Source organism: Hemiscyllium ocellatum, chromosome 17, assembly GCF_020745735.1.
Source record: "Hemiscyllium ocellatum isolate sHemOce1 chromosome 17, sHemOce1.pat.X.cur, whole genome shotgun sequence".
NCBI classification, from domain to species: Eukaryota; Metazoa; Chordata; class Chondrichthyes; order Orectolobiformes; family Hemiscylliidae; genus Hemiscyllium; species Hemiscyllium ocellatum.
The window spans coordinates 47,044,973-47,072,662 of record NC_083417.1 but is presented as its reverse complement, the minus strand read 5'-3'; the positions used below and the strand labels follow the sequence as shown (position 1 = coordinate 47,072,662).

Genomic DNA, 27,690 nt, shown 5'->3' with positions numbered 1-27,690 from the left:
CCGTGTCTGTGTGAATTCCATCGGGGACTCTGGTTTCCTCTTACAATCTAAAGATGTGCAGGTCAGGTGAATTGGCCATGCTAAATTGCCCATAGTGTAAGGTGCATTAGTCAGAGGTAATATAGGGTCGGGAAATGGATCTGGGTTACTCTTTGGAGGGTTGGTGTTGACTTGTTAGGCCAAAGAGTCTGAAGGGAGTCTAATCTAAAACCCCACCCTCCATTTCTGACAGGCCCCATTTTCACCAGTACATAAAAAGAGGCAAGGCAGGAATGATACATACCGGAATTCAAAAAGGGCCATTTGAATGTAGTTTTGAGTTTAAATAGACTCTATTTTCATTGTAACAAGGCTTTTAACATGCAGTGTGGGAGTTATAAATATTTAGAATAGATGTAAGTGATGTTGAAGGGTTGAAAAGATCTTCAAGACAGTCAAACTCTGAAGACTCTTAAATCCCCAACCATTTGAAAACAAAAAATAACTCCACTTGTGTAAGAGATTGAAAAATACCCGGTCCAGCAATTACAATAGTGGTTTGTTGACATTTGCTTAAAGGGTTATCATTATGTCATTATTTCGCTTGGCTGCTTTTAGCAACCTGTCATTTTTGGGAATGGGGTCTGAAATTCACAGTTTGATTGACAGCTAAACAAGATTATTAAAGAACTAGCTGTTTTTCATGTGGAGTTAGAAATAGAAATTTATTGTTTTAATAAGCCATTAAGTATTTGAGGGGATTTAGAATTTTTGAATCAGCATTCATGAATGCAAGTTTTTTTTACAATATAGTGAAGGCTGTATTAGATATTTCGAACTTTATTTTATTTTATTTCATCTCAACTTGGCCTTTGAGTTTTGAGTTGTGCCAGTATGGATCTAGGTGAGTTGGAATGGCAAGAATAAGAGGAAAACAAGATAGTAGGTGGATTGGCATGTATTGGAATTAATTGTCTTGAGGGTATTAGAGCCTGTGGGAAATGGAGAGGGGAATGAGTTGACATGGTGGGTATATCTGTCCATTTAGGATATATGGAGGACATGAGTTAACATAAGAGGAGATGAATGCCCATGGGGAGGTGGTGGGGACTATGAGTTGGCTTTTAAAGTATGAAGGCCATTGGGTGGCATATGTTGACATGTGGAATGGATTGGCATAGTTGGGGTATGGCTGAATGGCCTAACAAATAAACAAACAACTGGGACAATTTTACAAGGAACTGGGGCACACCATTTAAACAGCTTGCCTCAGCATCTGACAGACCTTTTGGTTGCCTGTGATATGCACCCAGGGATGAAGAAGCCCAATTCCATCTTGTACTTGTACCCGTGCCCTCACCTCTGCAACAAACAGCTGCGTCCTGGGGTAGTTTCTCCTGAAGCAAGTACAGTGTGCCAGGAGATTTCCCCACTCACGCTAACCTGCTCAAAATTGAAAACCTGTGCTGCACAATCATGACAATACTGTTGACCATGATTTTGAATTAAATGCTCTCAAAAATCAAAGAAACGTAAATACACGGATAATCACAATGAAAGTTAACTCTGTTCAAATTTTATGCTCCGTATGTCTCTTGTGAATGTTTGGAACTAGAATTGTGCCAGAGGCTGCTGCAAAGTAGTATCTTTAAGCATAATTTATTTTTAGAGTAATATCTTGACCATACATTTCACGAATACGTTAAGAGAGTATGTAGTATTTTACGTATTGGCCTATTGTTTCAATTTTAGACTGAAGTTGATACTGTGACACGGAAGATGGAAGATAATAACCGAGAATATGAGATTAAACTGGAACAGTATGCACAGCTGCTTGACATTAGGGCCGATCGAATCAGAAAACTTGAAGGTATGAACAAACAACTTTTTGAAAGCAGCCTTGTGTATAAAATTATGTTTGATTCTAAATATAACCATTTTGTTTAGGTAAAGTACAGCTATGTTCCCTGCCCCCTGGATGAACTGTAAAACTGTACAGATTCTGTGCTAGTATCATTAGTTCATTTTTTAAAAAATCATTGTGTAGTGTTTGGCACATTTCAATCGATAATCAACGTAGTTTCTGTAAAGTATTGAGTTCTGTATATTGCTAAAGAAAAAAATGTGAGAAAGTATGGAACAGTTACTTTGATTCTGCAATTTTCAGAGGACCAGTTGTGATTAATAAATGACCATTAGGCTTCTGATTGAAAACAATCATATTGGGACAGCCCTATCTATACCATGCTGCTGGAACAGCGGACAGCCTGAATGGAGGAAAGGTGTCCTTCACAAAAGTGGGGAGGTCCAGTGAAGCAACATCCATGGTTGATTATGCACACCCTAAAATAGCACTTCTGCTTCTTCTGCCCATATAGAAAATAAATAAGCGATAATCCTTTTGAGTTAGACCATCAGCTGAAACTGCATAGTACATGCTTTGGCTTCTTGAGCCTGAAAATGGGAATCAGGGTCGTATGCATGCCATTAGATTGTAATTCACATCAATAAAAAGCTTGATGTTCCCAAGCCAGGTCAGTGATATGAAACCAGATTTAAATCCTTTTATTGATTATTGGTTTATTTACAGAATGTAGGTATTTTCTCAATAACCTTTTCAAAAATGTTATTATGCACTCTAGAGCAGCTGAGACCTGAACCCGGATCTCCTCAGAGGTAGGGACATTACCATTGCACCACAACAACCCTATAAAAAAAACTTGAAATGATTCACTACAAACAGTCACTTGCAGACTTTCGTTTGTAGATATTTTCTAATGATCTATTCAGAGATGTTATGATGTATGACTGAGCAGGTGCGACTTCTGCCGTGTCCTCCTTGCTCAGAGATAGGGGCACTACCATTGTCCTTCTCAATTTTTTAAAAACCTATTTCACCTATTTTTCGAATCAACCTGTTCAGAGATGAAATTACACGCCACTGGAGCAAATGGGACTTGAACCCTGGCCTCCTCGTCCATGGGTAGAGACTATACCACTGTGCCACAAGAGAGCCCCACCAATGTCCTTCTGTCTGCCGTCTTTATAAATGGCCTTTGTAATTAATCAATGACTTTCACATATGTATCTTGACAGTATAATTAATGCAGCTTTCATAGAGTTTACCACATAACCAAACTCGGTACCTGGCCTCCCAGCCAGGGGTATGTGTCAAGTGCAAAGCTGTAAACATGTGTTCAGCCAGCTATCATCCCACTTTTCCCATACAGGAGCCCCGAAAATCTCTCCCTGTCAGTTAAAATAAATATCACAGTAAATAAACTCCATTTACAAGCAAAAATACTGCTTATAAATAAAATCTGAATAATTCAGGATCCAAAAGTCAGAGTCTCTTCTCTGCAGCAGTTGTGGGATCCATGTAGAAATGGGAACAAGTATCTTTCTCTAGGCAGTGGCTAAGAGTCACTTATTCTGTGTCATGTACATCAAAGTTAAGTTACATTTACAGTTATTTGTACGCTTTCACTGCAGACTATCTGCTGTTGAATATGTTGAATGCTCTTGCGCAAATTATAACATTTACTTTCAGATAATATGAGCCATCAAACCACAATATAAATGTAAATAGTTGCAGCACTCTGAAAATTGGTTGACTATGTAACACACTCTTCAGGACTTCCTATTCTTTTATATCTAAACTTTAACTGAATTGTCAGAGCCCAGACCAGAAAATATCACAAAGGGCAAGAAGACTGGAGCAAATGGGGATGAAATAGTCTACACCAATGGAGAAAAATAGGCACAATGCAATTGTGTAGCCTTGCATTAAAAAACACATTTTATTTTCCTATATTTAGTTTTAAAATCTTATGCATAATTATTAGCCTTATTTAGACATTTCATTTTCATAATTACACTTGATTTCTGAGTAAATAATTGGATTGGTAATTAATTACTCTTTAAATTTGCTCCTTATGAAAACAAGTGCTAACCAAAAGTATTAAAGCCACCTGCAAGAACTGTGAAAGTAATGCTTATGAAAGCATTGTAGGAATAACTTGCAGGAGTTGTTTTCTTTGCAGTGGTTAAGTAACTACACATGAATTTGTTATTCACCACAACTTTTAGCTATTATCTCGCTCTGAGTTAAATAAGAAACCTTCACCAACAGTAGGTTAATCACTCTGTTACTCAACAGAAGTTACCCAATAACTACTCTTCTTTGCAAGAAAAAGATGTGTTGTTTCTTCACTGCATCTATCTTTTCTCAGACCAGTCAAATTTGGGAATTCACTGTGAAGGAAGATTTCCCCAGCATAATTTGTGTTATAAAGGAATAAAGGCATGTATTAAAAAACCTACTTGCAATTTTGTTAGCAATAACAAAACAAGAATACCTTTCCCAATGTGGAAAAAGAATCTTACAGCTCTGTGACACCAGGTTGCATTTAATATAGTTTTATATTTATAGTTTTAATATATTTATTGAACATTGTTTTTTGAATGTCTTGAAAGAGTTTTAGTGATGAAATCCTTTTTTGTCTATTTTGATACCCACACTATTTTGAGTATACTATGGGTTAACTACCTTTTAAAAGCAGTATCAGCAGCAGACCAGCATCATAGTAATTTCCTGTTGGAAGTTTTAATTAAGATGCCCTTACTGTGTGTTAAAAAGACCTTTGGTATGCAGTGTTTCATTTGATTTATCCCAAAATAAATGTCAAGCTGTAATCCCTGCATGCTGAGTAGCTCATATTCTAGGAATTTGCAGGGCTATTTTCAATCTTCCATACTGAAGAACTTGTTAAAAAAAAACTGATAACAATGATGTTTATATTCTGGACCATCTGTTTTCCACATAGAGAAAATCTTGTCCTCTATTGCTTTAGTGAAAATATGGAAAAATCGCATCTGTTTTCATCTATTTCAGCCCAACTCAAAGACATAGCCTATGGCACCAAACAATTCAAATTCAAAACAGAAATAACAACCGATGATGAAGTTGATGAAATTGATGAAACTGTCCATTTAGAGCGTGGAGAAAATTTATTTGAGATCCATATCAGCAAAGTGATCTTCTCTTCTGAAGCTATTAAGGCTTTTGGAGAACAAGAACCTGCTATTTTCTGTACCTATGCTTTCTATGACTATGAACTCCAGTCCACCCCTGTAATACATGGACTACAGCCAGTATTTGACTTCACATCTCAGTACGTTGTCCGAGTGGACGATGTCTTCTTACAGTATTTACAGCAAAACACAGTAAAACTCGAGGTACAGCTTGCATATGGCACAGACTATGAAACAATTGCAACATGCCAGTTGAGAATGCATGAAATCCTCGAAAAGAATGGCAGAATTTTTGGCACTGCATTTTTGGTTGGTAAGTAAAATGCACAACTAACAGATTATCTTATTTGTTTATGATAAGTATACAAATTTTATTGAATTAAAGTAATACTCTAAATTTGTGTGTAGGCCATACTAATTGCATTGTACAAATAATGCATCTTAGTTGCAGCCTAAGCCATTATTGGGTGTAGTACTGTTATGAATTAAACTCAACAATCCCACGTATGCTACAGCTTTCAGTTTTTTTTTGCTAATATTAGCAAGAATTTATTGAAGTGTTACAAGATTTTTGGTTATGGAAATATGGAGATGTGATTTTACATGATGGCATAGGTCATACTGATTTGAACGTACTTCTTTCCTGTTGGAAATTATGTTCAATGTTATAGTGGAATAGGAGGAGGAATAAGTGGTTATGGGAATTGAAGTTATGCTGCTCTTCTTTGTTTCAACCGCAAGTACTAATTTACAATGTTAATTATTAAATAAATTCCATAACAGTTTTTCAGCAGAATTTTAAAGAAACTTTAAAACTATTCTTCCAGCAAGCAATAGGCCTCTTTTAAAATATGCATGTTCTGATTTGTCCATGCATCCACTTCATGTAATTCATGTTGTACTCAAGAAAGTTACTAGGTTGCATTTTATGTTTTCTTTACGCAACAAAGAACCATTAAAAATACGTATCTTTGAGTTTATATGGCATGTGACACTTTCATTATACTTTATCAATCTGATAACCAGTGTCAAACTCTAAAATGGAAAACTTACTACACATCTGAAAATGAAGATTTATTTTTGGTAAAATGCATTTTTTTAATAAATGATATGCAGATCGCGTTAACAAAGACTTGTTAGCATTAGTTTAATTTACAGTGAAATAAGACATTCCTTTAAAAAAGTTGAGCATTACGAGTCTGATTTAAAATTACTTTCTGCATTTGTGTGAAATGCCAAAATATATTACAGGAGAAGATTAATATGTTTTAGATCAACAAAATAGAGCTCATATTGTAAAAGGAAAAGTCATTTCACTGCCAAAGAGAAACAGAGATAGACCATGTGTTTTCTGTTCTTCTATTCTGTTTCTAGGCCCTCGTTTTTTAACCACTGGGAAATAATAAGCAGTTGTAGGTCTTTTTATAATTTTGGCAGTTATAGCTCAAAATTTTTGTATGATTGTTCCAAGTTGCATAAAACAACTTGTTTATCAGTAGATGTTTGGACGTTTCTATATAAACCTAATTAGCATTATGGATTTAATATAACTGGTATTATATACAGAAAACATGTTTGGTATTCTGTCACAGCAGATGGAAGCAATCTTTGCGACAGCAATACAGTGGAATCATTTTGGTTCTAAATCATCAAATATTAACTCTCTCTTTGCAGCACCTTTTTTAAAATATCTGGCTTTTAAAGTTCGCCCCCTTGTAAAATTAGCCTTTGTCACTGTAGTTAAATCTGTACAAAGTATTAAAATGACAATTTTTCTGACTATCTAAATAAAAGCTGAAATGACTTGCTCCAAACTAAACTGATGTTGAAATTGCATGCTGAAATTTCCATCATATTCAAGTCTTGAGCCCAAGGAGGTCACAAGTCCCATATAACCACACGGACATCCTGGAGTTGGTCACTTACTACCATTTCCGAGAGACTTGCCCAATTAGGGACAGCAGAAGGGCCTTGCAGGCCAGAGGGACAGTAGGAGTGCTCAAAACTAGGCATCTGATGTCACTGTTGGAACTTCAAGATTGTGAGGACACCTCAAGCTGGAGGTACCATGTGACAATTTCTAAAATTGTAAATATGAAGTGTTGCTACAGCTGCCAGACCATCATTGTGGAGAGGAAGCCCTTCCATGGCATGGAATGTGGTTGTGATCCATTGATCTGGGGTTGCAATTTTAAGGGGTTATTGATAGGATCCTTTGCTCCCAACCTACCACTGCTGTAGCTAAAGAGATGACACAGCTCTGTCCACAGTGGGAGTGCTCCCAACAACAGAAAGATACCTTCTCTATCATGAAATGGTCCTTAATTGGGCACTAAAGTAGGGTTTTGACTTTCACTGAGAAATTTCCCTGGAGACAAGAATTTATTAGGGAGCTGCATGCAGCGTCTCCACCTCTCCAAGCCATTTCCCCCACCAAGCACTTCCACCAACCAGTCTACACAGGGCTGGAGAAATTCAACCCAACATTTCAGGACTATTTTCATAGACTCAATATACATTGTTATTTGCAGTTTAATGTATAAGTGGAGAGCATTTTAGCAACCACTTTCCCTTTCAGAGTGTTTTATGCTTTTGTGAGTTCAGTTTTTAAGTTTCATTAATGTCTAATAATTGTGGGTAATTAGATTAGTCACAATGAATCATTCAATATATTTGGAGGTGTGTGTTGCCAAAAGCGTCACTGGTTTATTTTTGTACACAAATTGTTTTACTTGCAATTTGTTTAATGTGTATGTTGTTATAGAATAAGTTACTGAGTTTTTCAAGATCTTGGGTAAAGCATGGTTTGGTTATGTCTACATATTGGTTAATCACAACTTAGATATTCTTAGAACTTCTTTAAGTGATTCCTGTATCACTACATCCATGCAGAGGACAGATTCTTGTTGAACAGAGTATCACATTGTTCTGTTGATAATCAATATCGGCCTAACATCAAGACGTTATAAAATCCAAAAGTCTCAAAGGGTGAAGATCAATATCTCAGCACTAAAGCAGCCCAACAAAGAGAGGGATTCCAAGTACAGTTCACAACCAGTGTAGAAAATGTTCACACATCCAACTCAGTTTCAGATCAGTTGGATCAAATAAAGTCAGTTGTGCTAGATTCCTGTCTTCAGTGCATCATCACCAAGACCACTTTGACAAAAATGATGCAGAAATAAATGACCTCCTGAAAAAAAACTGAGCAGTATTTATTGCTTGACAGAAGCAAAGAAGGTTGCAAGGCAAAAAGGTGGCATTCCAAAAGCTCTAGATAATGCCCACAGATAAATCTAGAAGATAAAAGACAAGTGTAGTAGAAAAATAAAGCCTAAGATATCCAACAGTATGTTAACCATCATGATATGCAAAGCTTTTCTGAAGCCACCAGTCATTTCTGAATCAGAGCCAAATGGGTAAAATTTCCTTCATTCAGAGAATGGTGCCTTTCTCCTTTGGGTAGTACTGTCCATCAACACCAGAAAATATATTTCCAACTAATTGTGAATTCACAGTGGCAGCTGATATTTTCCAGGCAGTACCCAAGTACCCTGTGAGAGAATTCATGGGAGTCACCCCATCAATGGGAGAGCTACAACAAGCAATCAAACAGATGAAAAATACAGTCTCAATGGTAAACTCTTCAATCTCAGCCACCTCGGTGCCGAAGCTAAACTGATGATGATGTTTATATATAATATGCAGATTGTAAATGGCTATCGTTGCCCATTCTTCAATAGATTTACAAGCTAATCTTGGTTTCTTAACATTTGCATGCAAGAATCTGCTGAACATTGACTGTTCTTAAAACAAAGCTTGTCTATCAACAGAGATCTTCTCAGTGAAATATTCCACCATCCATATATATTGAAGGGCAGCATTTCTCAAACCTTAGCATCAACTTCTCAAGATTGACTGACTAGGAGATCCAGCATTGGATCAGCTGCACCAAATCAACCTAGGACAAATTCTACAGCAAGTGTTTGTTAACAAAACCTTCACAAGTTGACAAAATCTTCATGTACAGAGCAGTTGTCACTCCACATTCCTGTACTGCTATGGGATCTGAATTGTATGTCAACTACACAGAAGAGCCTTATAGATATTCCATTAACAATGCTTTGCCTCATGTTCTAGATTTTATGGGAGAATCATTGAACAAATGCTAGTGTCTTTCTTGAAGCAAGCTCCACAAGCTTCAAACTCTTGAAAATGAACTATGCTGGATTGGATATTATTTTTGTACAGGCAATAAAGCGTCTTCCCTTCTAAGTCTAGTTTCCTGAACTGGCGATTTGCCAGCATTCAAGGGGTGAACAACAATAAATTCCATCAAAGACACTCTGAAGCTTGGGAACATTGGCATCACTGACAGGGAGAAACTTACCATCGAAAATTCAAAATGGCAACAACCTCAAGTTGCATTATGCTTTGAGTCCAACAGTCTTAAAGATGAGGCAGGTCAGTGGCAGATAAAGAAAGAAAAGCAAACAATTCCAATATTCCAGATCCCACTATCTAATTGAATGTTCTGCGGAAATGACCCAAAGAAATGTGGACCTAGAATCAGCCTGGTCAGTCACATCAAGACTGCTTGGCAGAAATTCATGACCCTGAGCAGATGTCATGCTTGAATTGGAGGAAGCTACCAACTTTCAGTATTATTTACTTTGTATGTCATGGTCATAAGAGAAAATTACTGATTTTTCAATGTTTTATGGAAAATATTGTTGTCTATAAATAGATATTTTGTTTTCATATTGGTCAATCAATAATTAGACAATGTTTGCAGTTTCTTTTCACAACCCACTAAGAGTTTCGTTGTCAGACATATTTCTGTGAAGGGGAGCTGGATCTCAAACAACCTTTCTGTTACATACATGGAAAAACACACAGTACTAATGCTTTCTTTTAGTACCTGGAAAATTACATTTCATGCTCTAGAGTTTCTTGGAAATCCATTAGAGCAATGCTTGAGATTTTGTCATCCAGCAAGGACACTGCATAGAATTCCATGTTTGAAACTTGACTTGTTTCGAAATATACTGCCTGATGTGTCTCTCATGTTTCCTGTTTTTGTCACAAAAAGGCACTTTTTAAGTTATTAAGTTTCTTGTGGTTAAAGAAAGGTAACAGTTTCAAATACATGGGAGGACAAAGTCATATTGATGAGAAAAGTAGAATAACTGATGTAAAATGAAAGAGGATCTTTGCTTACCAAGACACTGTAGGTTTTTTTAAGACGTGGCTTTTAGTAAATCCTCCAGTTTCAACGGTTTAATTTAAAAAGTGCTTGCTATGACACTCTTGTGATATTTTCCATTTTCTACATCTGCCATCTATGACATCTATAAGCGCAATTTGCTAATTTGTTGTTATTCCAATTTTGTTCTGCAAGTATTTGCCTACAGGGATTGGCCAGAGACTGTCCAAACCTCCTAAAGTAGTCTTACTTCCAACAAGGAGTTGAATCTTTTATTCAATAGCTGCTGGATTGAAAAATCTCTTTGGCATACGTCTTAATTGAGGTTTCTATGAGGCAAGCATTCTGCTTAGTTCACTTAGCAACAGGTTTAAACACAATTTAAATTACTACTTCCATTAACCAAGCAACAGAAAAAGTCAGTTCCTCAGATAATGTATAAAGAAAGCATTAGAGAAAAAATATTTGGTTACAATGTTGTAAACATGTTCAAAATATTTTTTCATATGAAAGTAAAACACTTAAGATGCTGGGAATCTGAAATGTGAATAAAAAATGCAGTAAATACATAATAAGTGTGACAGCAAAGAGAACAGTTCAAGTTTAAGGTTTCTAAATTTTCAGTAGAACCATGTGTTTGAAACTGGTGGGTTTTTTTTAAATTAAAACAAGCTTATTAGGTTCAGAATTATCTTTGTTTTGTGACAAAACAGGAAACACTGAAGACACTCAACAGGTAAAGGCAACATCTGTTAACATAAGTCAGGGTTTTGAACATGGAACACTTTTCTTATGCCTGATTGTTCTGGATATATTTTATAATTCATCTGCAAATGTTATCAGGAGCAATGGAAAATTATTTGATATTTTTAATGGAAATTCTGCCTCAAATGTGTAATAAATCATAAATTACAATAAGTGTGTTTGTACTATCAATCAACACAATTTGTATTCATAATTAAAAGGATATTGTGCAAATTACTGATTGTCCAGGATTAATATTATTAATTCCAAAACATCATGGAGATAGGGAAATCAAAATCCAGGGACTTATACTATTAAAAGTACAGCAACTATTTTGTCTATATATATAGGCAATATTGCATTTATCATGTTCGTAACTTCCTTCAGTATGAAATGCATTTTAATGTTTCATAACTGCTCTGACTGTCTTAAACCCAGTCTCCATTTGAATGTAGGTGGCAGACAAGATTCTGAAAATTATGGAACAATTGAGTATTGGTTTCGTCTACGTGTGCCAATGGCTCAGGCTATTCGGCTTTACAAAGAACGAACAAAAGCACTAGGATATATAGCTTCCATTCATCATTCAGATGATCAAATGCAACAGGTGAACTCTTTGTCTTTATACGTTTTCACTGCATTAACAGTTATTCAGTTTGACATTTCAGAATGTTTTGAAAAATATTTGTTATAATAGAGCTTTTCTAAATGAATACAGAGATTTTTAATCCTATCACATTGGTCAAAAAATACAGACTTAATTTTATGATGCTGTAGCTGCCCGAAGACAAGAATGGTTAATAATTAGCTGTTGTAAATAATGCAGAAGAATTTAACTGAACTTCAATTATCTCCTGATTAGACATATGGCTCTTTGAAAGTATGTATGTTAGAACCACAAGTTTGTGTCTTCATTTAATGTGGCTTTATAATAGATTTAAAATGGAAAATACTCTGTCTTGGTAAGTTGCAAAATTGAAGGTGTCATATCTTGAACATTTTGATTCAAATTGATTTTATCTTGGCCTTTGATCATTATTGTGTTCCAATTTTAAACTCTATGGCCTGGATTTTGACTCCTAAGGGAGGAAATATCCCAACTGTCTGCACACCTGGGATAAAGCTAGTCCTGCCACCCCTAGGTGCAAATCTGTGAGACAGGATATTTGAACGCCATGCTCCAATTACTTAGCAACCTTGTACAGTTGTTTTCTTAAACGCTAGACCCTTTAATCCTGCTTTTATACCCCCACCTATACATGAGAACTCATGCCAATGCAGAGCTTTCCTTCCCAACCACCCTTTGCCCTTACATCTTCCATGTTATTTCACCCAGTATCCACCATAGGCAGACATCAGGAATCATACTGAGATGAAATAAAATAACATTCTAAAATCTATTATAGACTTTACAATTCTTGAAAGTCCACTCAAGACATTTAAATCCTTTCAAGTATTTAATTGAATATTTGTATTCAGAACTACACCTCAAAGATAGCTCATCATTTACCAACTCTTTTAGCTGTCAAGAAAACTGTGAACTCTAAGGCTCCCAATCAGATGTTTAAATGTTGTAGATAGCACAGAAGTATTAATACTGGTATAATGATAGCTCTCGGGACTATTGAAATTACTAAAACAAACATTTTCTTGATTTTCAGGTATTGGCACGCACCTTTTCTATTTTTAAGCATTTGGGATGTCACTAATTTGATAGCTTGACAGCTCAATAGAGCGTATCTGCCCTTCAGGAGCATTTATGACTTCACTAAAGACTCATACACAATGGACTCAGCACAGAGTTCAGGTTTCCCACATGTGAGAGTCACATCTCTAACTTACTTCCCTCTTCCCCTCAACCCAACGTAAATAAGGCCTGGTGGAAACTGGGTCAGAATCCAAGCTTCTTCTATGAAATGTCACAAATGTTTCATCCTGGCCAACTGACACTGCAAACTTCTACTATCCCATTGCCACCACCACAACTTCCTCACTACCAACATTACTTATTGATCCCTGAGTGTTAGCACATAGGAACTTGATTTTTTATTTTTTAAGAAAATGTCCCAGTTGCCAAATTGTGTATCCGTTCAGGGACAATGCAGTATCACCTAAAATTAGACATAGGCATTTCCAAATTTTTTGTTTTAAATTGAACTAATGTCATCTTACACCAGTTATACCACTGTGATCAGAGAGCACAGAAATACTTTTATTCAAGCATTTCAATGTAATTTGCAGCATCACTGAAAATGTAAAATTTGATGTTAGTCAAAGTCAACTCCGACTACAAGGACTGAATTTTCCTAGCCCAAAAGTGACAAAGGTATGAAAAAGTAACTGGAGCTGCTTGTTAATACTTTGCCAACTCTGGGAGAATTCCTCAGGGATGCACTGGAAGCTTGGTTGGCTACCTGGTTCACAGAGGTGGATAATAAATTAATCCAATTAAGATATGGTTTTAGAATAATTTCGTGTTGGCATTGATATACTACTGATGCCTGAATGGAACCAAACAATGTTTGGAGCTCACCAGCTCAACCAAGATGAACAAGAGGCTGCACAACTCAATGACTGGATCTTAGGGGTGCAACACTGCAGGCCCATCCAAGAGTAGGCTCATGGAAGTGTTCTCGTCAACTCCAATGGCCTTATTGGCTTCATGCATCTGTACACGATAGTTTCTATGCAGACAGCCAAAGGCGCCTCCATACTGAAGAACTCTTCTGCTCGCATGCTTGCTTCAGCAGTGCTTACCTGTCCCGTAGGGAGCCACTGCAGTCCCTATGAATGAGCCTGCAATCTTGTAAGCCTGCCCACTATTTGTAGCTGAGCAGATACACTGATGACATGGACAGGCTCATGATCCCTATATAGACCCACCAAAACTTTGAAACACAAACCTCAGAAAGAAGCACACTTCGGCATTTAATCTGGCTTACATCATGTACAAAATGTGGAGTTAGATTAGATTCAGACATTAATATTAATACCATATTTATCCTACATGCAGTGATGCAGTATTAATTTTCACAGTGATGAAATAAACAACTACGCTGCTAATATATGCTCACAAGACTGTAAAGTCAGGATGGTCAAACTCTATGTTCACAAGGATTACTGTGCACCAGGCTTCCATTATGAGTTAAAACTTTGAGTTTTAAAGCAGCTGACAAGTATAGTTAGCTTTCTAATCATTTACGTGGCCAATATAACAATTGTTTTCTTTGTTGGACTTACCTGACTATGTTTACATGAGTCAATTCCTAATCTTGCTGATAGAAAACTAACACATCCAGGTGTGTTTGTTGTCGAGTGATTAACTCAACACCCTTCTTGGGTAATCAAGAAAAATGAATTACTGGCTTAACCAACAAAGGAAAAACTCAGAAGACCTGCATAAACAATAATAGTATAGTAAGAGCCTGGTTAACCATTTTGGGCTAGTTTCAACTGCAGTTGCAATATTTTAAAACATTTTAAATTTACCTTTGGAGATGCACTAGCTATTCTCTCTTTGTGTAATGTTATTAACCTTCCTGCTGCATTGCTGCTATTTCTATTTCCGTGGCAATGGTCTCCTTTGCTATAGTTTCCTGGTCACTTTTCTGGAGAAATGTAGATTCGGCACATCAGTACTCTGGCTACTGAACACTGGAGTTGGCTCTAGATATTTCAGACTTGCTTGAGCATCTGCACTGACGACCCAAGATTCTGTACTAGGACTTTGGGTGGAGGTGGTTACTCAAATTGATTCTCCCGAGAAGAGGTGCAAGCCATCTTTAAATAGCATAGGTCTAATTTGGCACAGTGGTGGTACCCCTAACTCTGAACCAGAAAGTCAAAAGTTCAAATCCCACCTCCAGATATGTGTCATAACACCTTAATTAAAAATATCTTGCATGTATATAATTTTACAGCCAACTATAGCTGAACTGCCAACAAACAGGTTAACTACTGCTAGTATTCCATTTATTTAAGTACATGAGCCAAGGATTCCAGTTTGGTAGAATCAGAGAATACCTACAATATGGAAGCAGGCATTTAACCTATCAAGTCTACACTGACCTTCTGAAGAACATCCAACCCCTCTAACCCTGCACTTTCCATGACTAATCTACCTAGCCTGAAAATTCCTGGATGCAATGTAGCATGGCCAATCCACGCAATCTGCACATTTTTGGACTATGGGAGGAAACCGGAACACCCAGAGGAAAACCATGCAGACTCAGGAAGAATGTGCAAACTCGACATAGACAGTCGCCTGAGGGTGGAATTGAGCCTTGGACCCTGATGCTGCGAACAACAGTGCTAAGCACTGAGCCGCTATGCTGCCCCATTTCTCTACTTAATTGTACTCGCACCTTCAGGCTCTGGCTGCATGAGCCAAAAATGTTGCAGATTTTTTTGTAGATTTATGCAGCATGGATAGCTCTGCTGCTGAGTTTTACAAAAGTCATCTACTACTGCAGCAGGAATAATCAATATTTACCAGGGAATGAAACTATAATAGCAAAGACAATCAATGGAGTTTCAGCATTTTCTGACAATATCAAAGGAAGAGATTAACTAGACATTACTTCTTTGCTGTTTGAAAGAAGCTGTATAAATACAAATTGTTTCTTCTTTCTTTTTAAGACACATAGAAGTGTCAAAGGGAGAATTGTTCCCAACTTCCCACTGCTCTATTAACATCATGTAGACAGTATTCATGTAAGAACTTTGGTGAGACAGGAAAATTACTCAAAGAATGGTCCAATCCACAGTAATGATGTACATGAATACACCAGTTGATGTTAAGCTTACATACAGTTAGCATTTATTTTCTGTACAGTCACTGATCAGTTATTAGAAGGTTTGACAAATTTAATGTAAGCTGCTGTGGAAGTAAAGAACAATGCTTTTGTGTTTACAAGCGTGTTCCTACCTACTTGTTAGCATTGCAAAAAAATCAGGAATTTTGCTGCTGGAGATGGGAATTCTGTTTAAAAAATTACCAATTGCCTGACCTACAATTATTTGTCAAATCACTCAGTCTCTTCAGATATAAATTGGAGGCCACCATGTACATGAGGAATTAATGAGTTTAATGTACACAGAATCAACTTCCTGGCCCACAATATCATCTCAAACCTCCAATTGCTCAATGTCCAACATTTCCCATTTATTGTTCGTCCAGTCAGAATTCGCAATGACGCTCCCTAGGGGAATCTTAGTCACTCCCCTCCCACAAGCTGTTTGGCAAAAATATACCATCAGTACATGCATCATGGGGCCTCAGAACTGGTACCAGAATGGAGATTCTTCTTCACAGCTACAGTTATGGTGTCAAACATTACTACCCAAAATTTCATACTGTAACCCACACTTAAGGAAGCTCTGACCTAGAGAATTATAATGTGCTGTATTAAGTTACGTTATTTATGGTTTTTTTTGTCCTTCCCACTTCTATCATGAATGTTTCTGTTCTATTGGGCAAATATTAACATGACAACAAAGGTAAGGCAATTTTAAAGTAACCTGACAATGGGACACTCATGGGGTTAGATGGAGCCTTGATTTTACACCGCATCCAAGATGATTTTCCACTAATTTCAATAGAGGATAAAATCAGGCATAGTCAAAGGCCAGCATTGTACATGATCTCATCAGTTCCTAAGTGAGTGGGTTGAGTTAAAATGCTGCCTACTTCTTTAAGCTTATAGCTGCTTGCAAAACCTGAAGTAGCCTTTGATTAAAATGTATTTTTCTCTCTATGAACCCTTAGGCACACACTACAGCTCTGACAGATGGTAATCTGAATGAACTTCATATTATTATAAAATCCTGTGACAATCTGCAAGCCAGAAGGAAGAATCACCAGCCAAATCCTTATGCTGTCTACAAGTTCTTTGATTTTGCAGATCATGATACAGCCATTATTCCAAACAGCAACGACCCACACTTTGATGATCACATGAAATTTCCAGTACCAATTAATACAGAACTTGATCGATATTTAAAGTCAGAATCATTAACTGTTTATGTGTTTGATGATGCAGAACCTGATGATACTTTTTACCTAGGAAAAGCGAAAGTTCCCCTTATTTCATTAGCTCACAACAAGTATATCATAGGTAATAATATAAATACTTTGCAATTCTTGATATGTAATCTTTTTTGTGTCTATTGTAGTCATCTGAGATCCCACAGTCCCTATAAAAGCTGCCTTGACCCAGCAGCTGGTAACTATAATCAAGAGACCCTGGTGTGACTCTGATTGACTTTAGTGCCCTTTAATTGAAAGGATTAACTTGGTCCTCTTTCTTATACCCTCTTTGTTTTAGACCTGGTATTATGCAGTGAGAAGGGGATAATTAGTAGTCATAGTATCATACAAACTTTAGGGAAGAGTGACCAAATTGTGCAGGAATTTTCCATCAAATTTGTAAGCTATGCTGTTCAATCTGAAGCTGTCATAAATCTAATTAAAGGATACTATTAAGGCATGAATGACAAGTTGGTCGTGGCGAACTGAGAAAATACATTGCCTTTCTATCATTGTAAATGGTAATGGCTTATATTTAAAGAATTATTACATGGTTTTAAACAAGTAGACCTTCCTTTAAGGCATTAAAAGCCAACAGGAAAGTGAGTCAACAAAGGGAGTAGAAGATTATATTAGATCAAGGGAGGAGGCTTGTAATGTTGCCAAAGTAAGTAGTACTGTAATCCTGAATTTTAGAATTCAGCAAAGAAGGACCAAGATACTCCTAAGGAAGGAGACAACAAAATATGAATGTAAATTAGCAGGAAACATAAAAATGGGCTGCAATAGCTTCTATAAGAATATAGAAAGGAAAAGATTATCAAAGATGTTTGATAACTTGGTTGGTCCATTGGAGCTGAAAATGTGTTGCTGGAAAAGCGCAGCAGGTCAGGCAGCATCCAAGGAGCAGGAGAATCGACGTTTCGGGCATGAGCCCTTCTTCAGGAATCTTCAGGATTCCTGAAGAAGGGCTCATGCCCGAAACGTCGATTCCCCTGCTCCTTAGATGCTGCCTGACCTGCTGCGCTTTTCCAGCAACACATTTTCAGCTCTGATCTCCAGCATCTGCAGTCCTCGCTTTCTCCTGGCCCATTGGAGGCTGGATGAAACTGGAAAATTTATAATGGAAGTAAGGAGGTGTTGAAGAAGCTAAATTAATTTTTGTTTTTATGGAAAAAGATACAATAAGTCTCCCAGAGATATTAAAGATCCAAGAATGAGTAAGAATGAGGAACAGAAATAAATTGATGCTAATAAAAAAAAGTAGTATTGAAGAATTAATGGGATTAAAAATTAAGAAATCCCCAGAGCCCAATCATCCGGTGGCTTTGGAGATGATGGATGCATTGGTGGTCATCTTTCAAAATGCTACAGATTCTGAACGTCCCTACAGTTTACAATGCTATAAATGTAACCCCACTCTTTAAGAAAGGAGAGAAGGAGAATACAGAAAGTTCTAAACTTGTTAGCTTGACATCATTAGGGAGAAGATATTAAAATCTGTTATATAAGATGAAATAACTGGATAATTGGAAAACAATGGTACGATTGATCAGAGATATTGTGGTTTTATGAAGCAGACTTACTGTTTGAGAAACCTATTCAAGTTCTGTTAGCTTGTTTCTAGCAAAGAGGGGGGAATCAATGAATGTATTCAACCTAAAAGGCTGACACAGATTGAGAATTCATTGATGGAAAGAAAACAGAGTAAGAATAAATGGGTCATTCTCAGTTGGCAGCTATAACTGGTATTGGAAAGATCAGTGCTTGAACTTAACTGTTCACAATCAATTTCCATGATTTTGATGTGCAAACCAAATGTAACATTTCAATTTACAGATGATTAAAAAAAAACTAGATGTGTTATGAAAATGCTGAAAAGAGGCTTTGAGGAGATTCAGGCAGGTCAAGTTAATTGACAACAGCATGGCAGATGGAATATAATGTGGATAAATGAGATTTGGCAGGAGGAGTGGAGGTGCAGAGTACTTGTAAATAGTGAGAGATTGTGAAGTGTTACTGTCCAAAATAACCTGAATATCTGTGTTTGTAGTTCACTGAAAGCTAATGTACAAGTGCAGCAAGCAATTATCAAGGCAAATGGTATGCAATCTTTTAAGAGAATTTGAGCATAGGAGTAAATATTTCTTACTTTAACTGCATAGAACCTTGATAGGAACATTATGTTCAATTTTGTTCCTTTGCCAAGGGAAGGTATGTACTTTTCAGAGGGGTAGTACAACAGAAGTTCAACAGATTATTTCGTAAAATGGCAGAACTGTCCTATGGAACAGAATGGGGCTATATTCTCAAGTGTTTAGAAGAGTGAGAGGTGATCTCATTGAAACTTACAAAGCTCTTAAAGACTAGATAGGGTAGTTGCAGTAAATATATTTCCTCAGGCAGAGGCATCAAGAACCAGAGGAACATACTCCGAATAACGAGCAAGCTATTTAGAACTGAGATGAGGAAAAATATCTTCAGTCTGAAGGTAGTGAGTCTTTGGAATTCTTTATCCCAGAGAACAATGAAAACTCAGTAATTGAATATGCTCAAGACAGTGTTTGTGAGATTTGTAGATACTGATGACATCAAAATACATCAAGATAGCATAGCAAATTGGTATTACATTCGATGATAGGCCATGATATGGAATAGTGGAGCAGCTTGACTGGTTGGATGATCGTCTCCTATGTTCTACTTTCCTATGATTAAAAGTGTCCTATTATGCGTCTTAATTCATTTATTTCTAGGAACATTTGAACTCATGAATCTTGAAGGACTAGTCAATGGCACAATAAATGTTGAAATAAAATGGATGGCTTCATACTTGCCATCAAATGAATCCATAATGAGAGTTGATCAACATGAGGTAATCCCAAAGGAAGACCGAGAAAAGTTGCCAGTAAAAGAGGAATTCAACAAATCTTCACCTACAGTATCTGAGGATCCAGTTTTGGTACCTAATTTCATTCAGTTGAATGATTTAAAATATTGCTTGATTTTCTCCGTTTATCAAAGTTGTTAATACTTCCATGAGTTGTAGTATGATTAATTTATTCTTGATATTGTTTCTCTGACAGAAGAATTATGTAAGGGAAAATATCTGCTTCATTAGCTGTAGAAAGCCATTAAAATGAATGGATGAAAAATTATTGTTACACACACATGATTTCTCAATGGGTAAAAATGCACAACAGGAACAATTAGAAAATTTATTCTTGTGTTTAAAATGCAAGAGAGGAGTAGGTGCAATGATGTAGAACATTGGAGCATTGGCAGCTAAGATCAGGAAGCAGTCTAAAATAAGATTCATTTTACCAATCCACTCAGTCCTTTATTTATCTGCACTACTACAAAGATGTGAAGCAAGGATATCATCTCTTGTGGGAAAGGGAAAATCAAATGGACAGTTTTCATGAATTGCTTTCATGATTTTTTTGAAAATTAGTCAATAGTTAAGAAAGTAGTATGTTTACCGTAACCCCTGGATACATAAACTATATAGGTGGAGGTGGGTATTGCAGATGCTGGAGATTAGAATCGAGATTAGAGTGGTGCTGGAAATGCACAGCAAATCAGGTAGCATCTGAGGAGCAGGAAAATAGTTTCAGGCAAAAGCTCATCATCAGGAATGAGGCTTGGAGAGATAAATGGGAGGGGATGGGACTAGGGAGAAGATAGCTGAGAGTGCAGTGGAGAGGAGAGTGGAGTAGATAGGTGGGAAGGAAGATTGACAGGTGGGACAGGTCATGGCATTTATGTGGAGGGGAGACTGGATGCCTTCTCGCAGAGTGCTTCAGAAAACATCTCTGGGACACCCGCACCAATCAACTCCATCACCCCGTGGCCAGACATTTCAACTCCATCTCCCACTCTGCTGAGGACATACAGGTCTCTGGCCTCCTCCATCGCCACTCCCTCACCAACCGACGCATGGAAGAAGAATGCTTCACTTTCTGCCTCGGGACCCTTCAACCCCTTGGCATTAATGTGGACTTCACCAGTTTCCACATTTCCCCTCCCCCTACCTTACTGCAGTTCCAAACATCCAGCTTAGCACTGTCCTCATGACTTTTCCCACCTGTCAATCTTCCTTCCCACTACCTGCTTCACCTTCCTCTCCGATCTATCACCTTTACTCCCACCTCCATCCACCTATTGCACTTTCAACTGCGTTCTCCCCAGCCCCACCCCACCCCACCCCCCCCCACCTCCCATTTATCTCTCCACCCTCAAAGCTCCCAGCCTCATTCCTGATGAAGGGCTTTTGCCCAAAACATCGATTTTCCTGCTCCTTAGATGCTGCCTGACCTGCTCTGCTTTTCCAGCACCACTCTAATCTTGACGACCAAAAGTATATGCCTGGGCACTAACAAGGGAAAACTATTAAAGTGAATAATTGATAAATTCTTAGTAATGTAAGAATAAATACCAAAATCTTTAAAGATTCATGGAATGTGTTGTTTTGGTGCAGAAACCTCAAAAGCAAATACCTGATCGTGAAGAAAGAAGAGTGTCATGGGCAGATATGGATTCTTCTGAGAGTCTCGTAAGTGAATTACATTACTGGCCATTTTTTGCTGCAGTGGGCTATCAAATATCTACTGTAATGTGGAATTCTAACAAGGTTCAGTAGTCATAACTAGTACTGACACAATGTTAAAATGGAACCTGAACTCAGAAAGACATCTTAACTTCCTGTGGCGATTTTAATTTCTATCTACCATGCAACAACATGAAAATCATGTTGTGTAATGCATTTCAATCACGAGATGCCATTTTCACTAAGCTAATGGCAGACAAAATATGAGTAATTATAAATTAATTTATTCAAAGCTTGTAAGAAAATGGAATATCAAAAAAGAATTGCAAATACAATTCAGAAAGGTCTTTTCGCCTTACAGATTCTTTCCTCTAAGTATTTACAGTCACCAGAGTGATTTAATTTCCCGAGAAATTTTGCCTGCATCAATTCTGTCTGAACCTCTAGGAATGTGGAACAAATGTCACATTTCTACTTTCGAGTCTTAAGCTTCTACTCGCCAAATAACGTTTGGCATCCGAGAAATACATAAACCTTTGTTTTTACTTTCCATTAAGTACTTTATCTTCTTAGCATTGACCTATCTCTCTTGCTGCCAATCCTGCCTGCAACCAGATATTTATCCACCTCCTTTTGAAGAATTTAATGAAGTACATTTCCTGAGAGCATGTTTTGCATGTATTGTGTGAGAAAACATTTTTCTAATCTATGATATCAATTGAGACTTGTTAATTAAAGCTCTTTACTCTAGTTCTCGGCTTACAGTTTTGGTCAGACTTGATTGGTTCTGCAAAGTTAGGCACTTCATTAGTTTGGGAGTGTGTGAGGATGTGAGGGACCTGAATTGGGATGCTGGTATGTTTTTCCCTCTCTTGGTTACTGGTGACCTGCGTAAACTTGCAGCATTTCTCTTTTTATTTTAAATTTTTTTCCGTTGCAGTTATTTCTGAAATTTTCTTATTATTTCTCATGTATTTCCTTTTTCCATTGATCTTTGTATAATTTTTAATTGGTTAACTGGGTTATATCACTTACTCCTCTTTGAGATTTCCAAAATATTTGTTTGACCATTCCACACAATAACTGTAATATTTAGCAAAGTACCATGGAGGTCTCAAATGTCTCACCATATTTCCAAGGTTATGCTCTGATTTGGGGCAGTTAGGTACATTATATTGGAAGAGGGTTGACATGGGCTGCAATTAGCAAAGGGAGGCAAAATGATTAGCTTTGCTTATGATTAGATTCCCTACAGTATGGAAATGCCCTTTGGCCCAACAAGTCCATACCGACCCTCCGAAAAGTAACCCACTGAAACCCATTTACCTACCCTATATTCACCCCTGACTAATGCACCTACCACTATGGGCAATTTAGCTTAACCAATTCACCTGACCTGCACCTCTTTGGACTGAGGGAGGAGACCGGAGCACTCAGAGGAAACCCACGCAGTCACGGGGAGAATGTGCAAACTCCACACAGACAGTCACCCGAGGTGGGAATTGAACCCAGGTCCCTGGCACTATGAGGCAGCATTGCTAACCACTGAGCCACCTTGCCCCCCAAAATGTTACCTTGAGAAGCCGGGGAGCCATGGGAAATGCTCTAAATATTCATATTATTCTGTGTCAGCATCTCCCACCTCCTTTTATGGCTGTGTTTACCTAGCTCTGAGAAGATCTCTGATTGCATAGTATAAGCCTAATTTAAATTTCTAATCAGTTGTTTTGTCTCTCCGCAGCAGTACATTAGATTGCTGTGAAAATGGTGGCAGGAACACATATGGGCTTGAAAACATGTTTCTTGTTTAAAAAATTTACACTCTTCAAGCTTTCCCTTCCCATCGTGTGAGGTCCATATCTCATCTTGATGCCTTCATTCCCACCAAGAACATCTGGCTTACCTTTTGCTTTTGACTGTTGAAGAAAGATTGAAGAAATATGAACCTGTCTTTTGTCCTTTCAAAATGGTGAATGGACATGTTGAATATTTCCAGCACTTTCTATTTGTATTTCAATTTTATGATTTCTATTTGTTTCAAGCAACAGCGCAACAAAGTCAGATTAAACAAATCCTTACAATCAATATCCCAGATTTTTCCATCATCATCCATTGGTATGTTCTTTCCCACTAGCAGGACAATCTCACCAGTAGTAGCAAATCTCAGGGATTAGCCCTGAGAGTCAATTAATATTGATTTCAGACCTCAAGAACCTTCATAGTATCAAATCAGAGACAGTCAAAGAAATCCCCTATAAATTCCGATATCCCATTCTCCTCCAACCACCCCCCATTAATATATTAGTGCAAGCGTGCCTCAGTAGCACTAGTACAGATCAAATTGACTGAGACTAAAGGACACGACGGCTAGACTGAAACTGCAGTAGGTGGTGAAAAAACAAAGAGAAAGGAAAAACCTAATAGGCCTTGAATTTGAAAACCCATCTGTCACAGTACAACTACCCTTGGCAGTGTTAGTAGAAATGACCACTTCAAAGTCTGTCATCATGTTGAAAACCCCTATCCATTGTCTAATTACATTAGATTCAGAACAGATCCAGCATGTCTAAACAGGGTATCTATGCTGCACTGTAGAAAATCGACACCAGAATTGTATTCAACCATGATCAATCTGTAATCTCATGACCTGGCATATTTTGTACTCTGCCATTATCACCAAGCCAAGGAATTAAACCTGATCTATTGAGGTCAGCAGCAAAGCACATCAGGAGCAGCAACAGGATTTTATAAAAATGTAATACAGCTAATTAACACATGCAGATATAATGTCAATGCTATCATGGAGACATGATTGAGAGAGGGGCAAAACTGGCAGCTTAATATTCTCGGATATACGGTCTTGAACTGAGACAGGGAAGGGGGTAAAAGAGGAAGGGGAGTGACAGTTTTGATCAAGAAATCAATTACAGCAGTAGGTGGGATGGCATCTTAGAAGGCTCCTCAAATGAAGCCAAATAGGTAGAACTTAAAAAGCAACAAGGAGGAATCATATTGCTCGGAGTGTACTATAGGCCCACTAATGGTCCAAAAGAAATAGAAGAACAGATATGTCGGCAAATTTAAGAGAAATGTAAAAGTAATAGGGTAGTGATAGTAGAGGATTTCAACTTCCCCAACATTAACTGGGGTAATGATAGTGTGAATGGTTTAGAGGGAGCAGAATTCGTAAAATGCATCCAGGAGATTTTTTAAAGACAGTATGTAGAAGGCTCTATGAGAGAGAGAGAGAGAGGGCAGTCCTCATCTTAATTTTAAGTAATGAGACCAAGCACATCGTTGAAATATCAGTGAGGTAACATTTTGTAGATTGTGATCATAGCTCAAATAGATTCAAGGTTGTCATAGAAAAAGACAAGGATGGATCTGAAATCCAACTTTTAAACTGGAGGAAGGTCAATTTTAAGAAGATCAGATATGTTTTGGCCGGCATGGACTGAAAGCAAATATTTTTAAGTAAATCAATGTCAGGACAGTGGGATGCATTCCAGAAGGAATTGGGGAGAATATGGGGCCAACATGTTCCACTAAATCCAAAAAGTAAGATCAACAAAGTCCGCAAACCCTAGATATCAAGGGATACACGGTATTAGATAAAGCAAAAAAGAAATACTTATGGCAGATACCCAGGGCTTAACACAGCAGAAGCCCTAGAGGAGTACAGAATGTGCAAGGGGAAGATTTAAGACATCAAAGTTAACTAGGGAAAGAGTAGGGCCATTAAAGACCTTATTGAAAACCTTGGTGAAGTCCAAGTAGACTATGTTGAATGCCTTGCCCTCACCCATACACCTGATTACCTCTTTGAAAAACTCAATCAAATTGGTCAGACATGCCGATTAATACTAAATGCTAATTTGTGCATGGAGCCAGAGAACATAGGTAGGGTTCTAAATGAATACTTTGTCTCTCTCACTCATGAACATTGACACAATGTGGGTATAGAAATCAGGGAGAAGGACTGTAATATACTTAAAGACGTTAGCATAGACAGGAAGTTCTGAATGGTATGGCAGGCTTAAAAGTGGGTAAATCTCCACCAGATGAAATATATTCCAGGGCTGTTAAGTGAGGTAAAGGATGAAATAGTAGGTGTATTGACAATAATTTTCAGTTCTTCCCTGGCCACAGCGGAGGTGCCAAAGGACTGGAAAACAGCCAATGTGGAACCATTATTCAAGAAGGTAGCAAGAGATACACCAGGAAACTACAGATCAATCAGTCTAACCTTGGCAGTGGGAAATTGTTGGAAGCAATTCTGAGGGACAGAATTAACCTGAACTTGGAGAGGCAAGGATTAATCTAGAGGTGGGCATGTCTAATCTACTTGGCTGAATTTTTTGAAGAGGTGGCAAGGTCTGTCGATGCTGGCAATGCATTTGATGTGGTCTACTTGGACTTCAGCAAGGTTTTTGATAAGATCCCACATGGGGGACTGATAACAAGGGTAACAGCTCATAGGATCTAAAGAAATTTGGTAAATTGAATACAGAATTAGCTGAATAGTTGGAAGCAGAGCAGTGTTTTTGTGACTTGAAGCCTGTGTCTAGTGGGGTTCCGTTGTGTTGTCAGTGTCACAACCCTTGCTGTTTGTGGTTATACAAATAATTTTAGACTTGAATGTGGAAGGTTATTTTTTTCCTAAAATGGTAGTACGCTCTTGAAATTAATGACAAGGTAAGCGAGTTAAAGCAAACTCAATGGGACGTTGAATTTTATGTGTATGCTCAGATGAGTGAGTTGCAATGCTAGGGGATAAGGTGGGTTAAGGGATTTTTCCATCCTTTACTTTTTACATTTACTATCCAAAGTGCTAACTTCTCTTTTGACATTGAAGGACTTGCTGTACACTTCGCTTTCATTTCAATTTTCTGTCATTTGCATTGTTTTATTCAGTAGAACTCTACTGCCTTACTTTCATACCTTGCATTGAAGTCAACAACTTGCAATAATTTAACATAATTGTTTTAAAAATGTTACGAATTACGTCAGTCTTTGTTGGATGTGTATCTAACTCATTTGTGTTTTATCAATTTGAAGCTAACTAAAGGAGCAAAACGTTCTGACGTTCATATTGCTGATGTTACAAGCAAAACAAATGAGGCAAAAATTGCTACAACAGAGCCGGAACCAATTAATCAGGTATGTGAAAAAAATCTTATTCTGACTTGGTGGAGTTCTATACGTTTTTATAGCTTGTTTTAAAGAGTTAAATCATTGGGGTAACTTTCTTTTGTGTTAATTGTGAACCAGTTCCTTCCTTGTCTGACTATTATTATCAAACTTGGCCTGATGGATGGTATTGATGGGCTGTGTTCATTGTCCTGAAAAGCGATTGCAATAAGAGAAGAAATATTGCCTTGGCAGATTTTTTTTTTCATTCTGCAGATGACAACCAGAAAAGAAGAATACATAAACAGCTTTACAAAGCCTTACTTAAAGAAATATTTATAAAGTTTAAAATGAAGTTAGTCCTGCATGTCCCAAAGCTCAAGTTGTCACTTTTGGCCATTTTCTTACATTCTGATTTCAAGACATGAGATTTTGTTTCTGTTCATCTTTAGTTGGAGAATAATGGAGAATCTTCATGAATTGTTTGTACCAACAAGCGTATATCTTCAGAAAATAAACAAAGACTACAAATTGGTTCAGGCCACTTTTGAAGCTTAAAAGAGGTGACTTGCCTCAGAACATGTCCAATTTGTAATTTTGGCTTTGTCAGCAAAGTTCTGGTGTGCTGCAGATGCCAAAAGGCAGCCATAGCTGCTTGACTCCTAACTTATTTGAGTGGGTCACATTCCTGACAGCAAACTTTGGAAAGATGGTTCTGGGAAGAAAGTGGAGAAAACCTGGATTGGGAGTATTTTGGATAATGTTGGCTGACAGCAGCCCCTAAGGAGTCAGCATTAACAGTACTGCTTCTTGACTATAGGCTTTATTTCGAAAGGAATGAAGTGTAAAAATAGGGAGGTTTTCCTGTAATTATGCAAGGTACTAGTCAGACTACAACTGGAACATTGTGAATAATTTTGATGTCTAATCTGAGGAAAGAAAGAGGCAGTCCAGATAAGGTTCACTATTGATCCTAAGTTTTGAGGAATTATGAGGAAAGGTTGATTAGATTTGTACTCATTG

General features: G+C 37.5%; 1 protein-coding gene across 4 annotated transcripts in view; it reads left to right on the top strand.

The window, feature by feature from the left end:
• The window catches only part of rpgrip1l (RPGRIP1 like), a 240,230-nt gene that overhangs the window by 119,661 nt on the left and 92,879 nt on the right, over positions 1-27,690 (top strand). For 3 of the 4 annotated variants that reach the window (XM_060837720.1, XM_060837721.1, XM_060837722.1), the window contains 7 exons: positions 1,732-1,849; positions 4,874-5,326; positions 11,419-11,570; positions 16,731-17,079; positions 19,745-19,950; positions 21,469-21,543; positions 26,596-26,697. In XM_060837720.1, the coding sequence (XP_060693703.1) occupies positions 1,732-1,849; positions 4,874-5,326; positions 11,419-11,570; positions 16,731-17,079; positions 19,745-19,950; positions 21,469-21,543; positions 26,596-26,697 (1,455 nt within the window). Of the gene's footprint in view, positions 1-1,731; positions 1,850-4,873; positions 5,327-11,418; positions 11,571-16,730; positions 17,080-19,744; positions 19,951-21,468; positions 21,544-26,595; positions 26,698-27,690 lie in introns of those variants that run through there. The other variant, XM_060837723.1, reaches the window with a different exon arrangement.